The sequence below is a fragment of the Gossypium hirsutum genome, chromosome A05 (genome assembly GCF_007990345.1).
Source record: "Gossypium hirsutum isolate 1008001.06 chromosome A05, Gossypium_hirsutum_v2.1, whole genome shotgun sequence".
NCBI classification, from domain to species: domain Eukaryota; kingdom Viridiplantae; phylum Streptophyta; class Magnoliopsida; order Malvales; family Malvaceae; genus Gossypium; species Gossypium hirsutum.
The window spans coordinates 104644678-104647787 of record NC_053428.1 but is presented as its reverse complement, the minus strand read 5'-3'; the positions used below and the strand labels follow the sequence as shown (position 1 = coordinate 104647787).

At 34.5% G+C, this 3110-nt stretch overlaps 1 protein-coding gene across 1 annotated transcript; it reads right to left on the bottom strand.

Annotated features, from left to right (window-relative positions):
- Positions 1–869: 869 nt before the first annotated feature.
- LOC107959670 (uncharacterized) lies at positions 870–2550 on the bottom strand. The gene is made up of 2 exons (XM_016895778.2): positions 2427–2550; positions 870–2220 (listed from the first exon to the last, which is right to left on the bottom strand). The coding sequence occupies exon 2, from the start codon at positions 2216–2218 to the stop codon at positions 1172–1174; it is 1047 nt and encodes a 348-aa protein (XP_016751267.1). The 5' UTR covers positions 2219–2220; positions 2427–2550; the 3' UTR covers positions 870–1171.
- Between the last annotated feature and the right edge of the window lie 560 nt (positions 2551–3110).

The following is a 3110-nucleotide window of genomic DNA, read 5'->3' as shown; positions in this document are numbered from 1 at the left end:
AAGCAGCATGGACAAAGAGTAAAAAATTGACAGTGAATAGCAAGTTATTTTTCATATTTTGAGTAATAAGACCTTGCACTCAAGTAAGATTCAATTCTATCCATTTCAGAGATCAACCATCCCCATATCAAGTATTAATTGATAAAATCAGTTCACAGTTGAATGCATAGCAGTTTTAGTATCTTTTTTTTCCTGAAAGAAGTTTTAGTATCTTCAAGCAGACTAAAAATACCATTACCATTTGATCAGTGTGTCTTGCATTGTATTTTGGTGATTAGAAACGTCTGGAATGTGTAATAGAAAAAAACCTTGAAAAGAAAAAGTACCTAATAATATTGAGTTATTAAACACAACACCAATAAGCAAGCTCAATCGCATACTTTTGCCACGACTATAGCATATATATATATATAATCCCATATGTTACTCATAAAACATGAACTTTTCACTCTCCATGGAAGTTTTGCACTTTTGTTCAGAAATACATATCTAAAGACTCTAGGTTCCCTTTTCCCTTCAAACACAAAGTTAATGCTTGCTTGGGTGCTTGAAGTGTTAACTACTGCATTTTCATTTTCTAGTCGTTAGCATGGATTAAGTTCTAACTCGAAGTCCTACAATCCAGACTACATTCATCTATGATTTCTAACATAGTAAGTTGATTCTTGCAACTTGGGAAAGGATAAGTTAGTAGCTGTTTTCCCCTTTCATGTCTGGGTTTCTTGTCTTTATTTTTTTTCAAAACTCCAGAATAGATAATCTACAGATGCCCTAATAAGGAGAAAATGGCAAATCAAAAAGTAAATAGATAACAAAAAGATAATTCATTCAAAGCAAGCATAAACAGACCCCTTAAAGGAAACAAGGGATACTTTGCAATTGGAGATTTATATAATTATATGTAATATAATAGTATAGTGATCAAATTTGAATGTTTTCTTTCCAACATACAGCTAAATTTACCTAATACATAGTGGATGTTGCAGTTTGGTTCAAGGTAGTAACTTTACATCTAGTCTTCGGCTGTTTGAAGACAAGCTTCAAGCAATAAACAATTCAGTCCAGCTCAAATTCAGGGATTGTTACGAAGAGTTGTATGTACGATCACTTTTGACAGTCAGTACTTTGGTCAAACAGAAAGAAAGGAGAATGTGGCACAATTGTGTACTGTTCAGGCCATATGAGACTCAAACCATTTAAAAATCTCTTCAGATTGCAAACTAGTCATTTCATGATAGGCAAATGCAAGATTTAGCTCCTCCTCAATGGGATGCACCAAATCCTTTTCTAGCAAATTAGGCTTGCTATCCTGGAGAGCATCTTTCCAACGTGTCGCACGCCCATCCCGTTTCATATACCCATTCTCGTCGACAAAGCCTTTCTCCCTGAATAGGTTGAACAACGTAGCAGAAATAGTCTGATCAAGACTTGGGATTCTATCAGACAAAAAAGTTGGTGACAGAGGCAACTCCATGCATTCAATCTCTGCAACATCAACCCCTTTATTTCTCAAAACTTCAATGAATTCAGTTATTTTTTGTTGCCTACGTAAATCTTTTGGCATGTGCACAAAAAGGGTCGGTGGATAGTCCTCTCTAATGTCCATGTGATCAAATAATCCTTCAGCAATCATAAGTGTAATACTACTAAACTTCAAATCATTAGCAATTGCAGATACAAAATACCCACCAGAAGAGGCCCCCAAAGCCACAAGAGGAAGCTTTCCAAGTTTATGTCTCTTAACCCACCATGTTATAATATCTTCAACAATCAACCTTTCTTCCCCAAATGCCCAGCACCTCCCTGCGCTTGATATAGTCAAGACAGCAAATTTACGAGCAAGAGCATGAAGCACAAGCAGCCTTTCCTCAGGCAAACCAACACATTCAGGACATTTAGGAGACTTATCCCAAAAATTAACAGCTCTACCACTACATCCATGAGCTAGAAAAAGAACAGCCTTAGGCGAATCGGGTATTTGCCATATCAAATCCGTCCCATTCCGGAATTCTCTTTTTGGATTAAACTGCACCAAAGACTCAAACCTATTCCATTTTCTCTCCGGTGGCAGTCCGTATGCCTGAATCTGTTTTTCATCATTTCTGTGGAAAAGGAACACTAATGCTACTGAGACTGATACCACAAACATAACTGGGACCACAACCGGGTATTTTTTTTGTCCATGCCATGCCTTTAACTTTGTTCCACGATTCAGCATTGCTGACAACAGATTAACAATAACAGGCTTGAACACTTGTAAGCCTAAAGTCTAATTGAAACAATTCACTAATAAATTGAATCTAAGATTAGTCTAAAGTCTAAAAAAGGGTGGGTGTAATATAGATATTAAAGGTTGGACATTCCAAGATGTTATTTGTAGATCGCAAAAGATAGAATGATAGTTGAAGAACTGAAGAAGTCAAGACCTGGAAAATATTTGGGAGGGTAGTTGGAGATCTAATCTTCTGCTTTCCGAATTTCCAGAGAGCTTAGCTTCCGTTCCCAGTTCTTGCAGCTGTTGAATGGGTTAACCCGTTATCAAAAGGTTTAGGGTGAAGTACAAAAATGTCAATAAACTATTGATTTTGTTCTATTTTAGTCACTTAACTATTAATTATTTCAATTTAATCACTAAACTTTTTGAAATTAAATATTTTAGTCCCTTGCAGTTACGAGTGACAGGAAGTTGACTTGGGCTTTTTTTTTTGTCTAATAACAAATTTACCCCTCAATATTTACAAATTTCGTCATTTTAATTCAAATTCTAAAATTTTAATAAATTTGACCCTCAATATTTACAACATGACAAATTTGAGACCAAAGTCTCAATTAATTAATCATCATAGTTGTATTGAACGAGGCAACTAAATCTATTTCCTCATATATTCTAATACAATACTTTAATGGAATTAGAATTAGGTTGAGAAAATAATTTAATTGGGTTAATTAATTAATTAATTAATATTTTAAGAAAAGAAAATTAGCTATTAGATTGATTAAATGATATATGTTGGTTAGAAGTCCAAATAATATATATAATTATACCAGTACATAAGACAAGCTCAATATATCCATCTCAAATGAAAAGGGCAACAAACTTTAGTATCCAT

Bases quoted from the DNA above. Each gene is read 5' to 3' on its own strand.
- LOC107959670 (XM_016895778.2), bottom strand. From the start codon at position 2,218: ATGCTGAATCGTGGAACAAAGTTAAAGGCATGGCATGGACAAAAAAAA.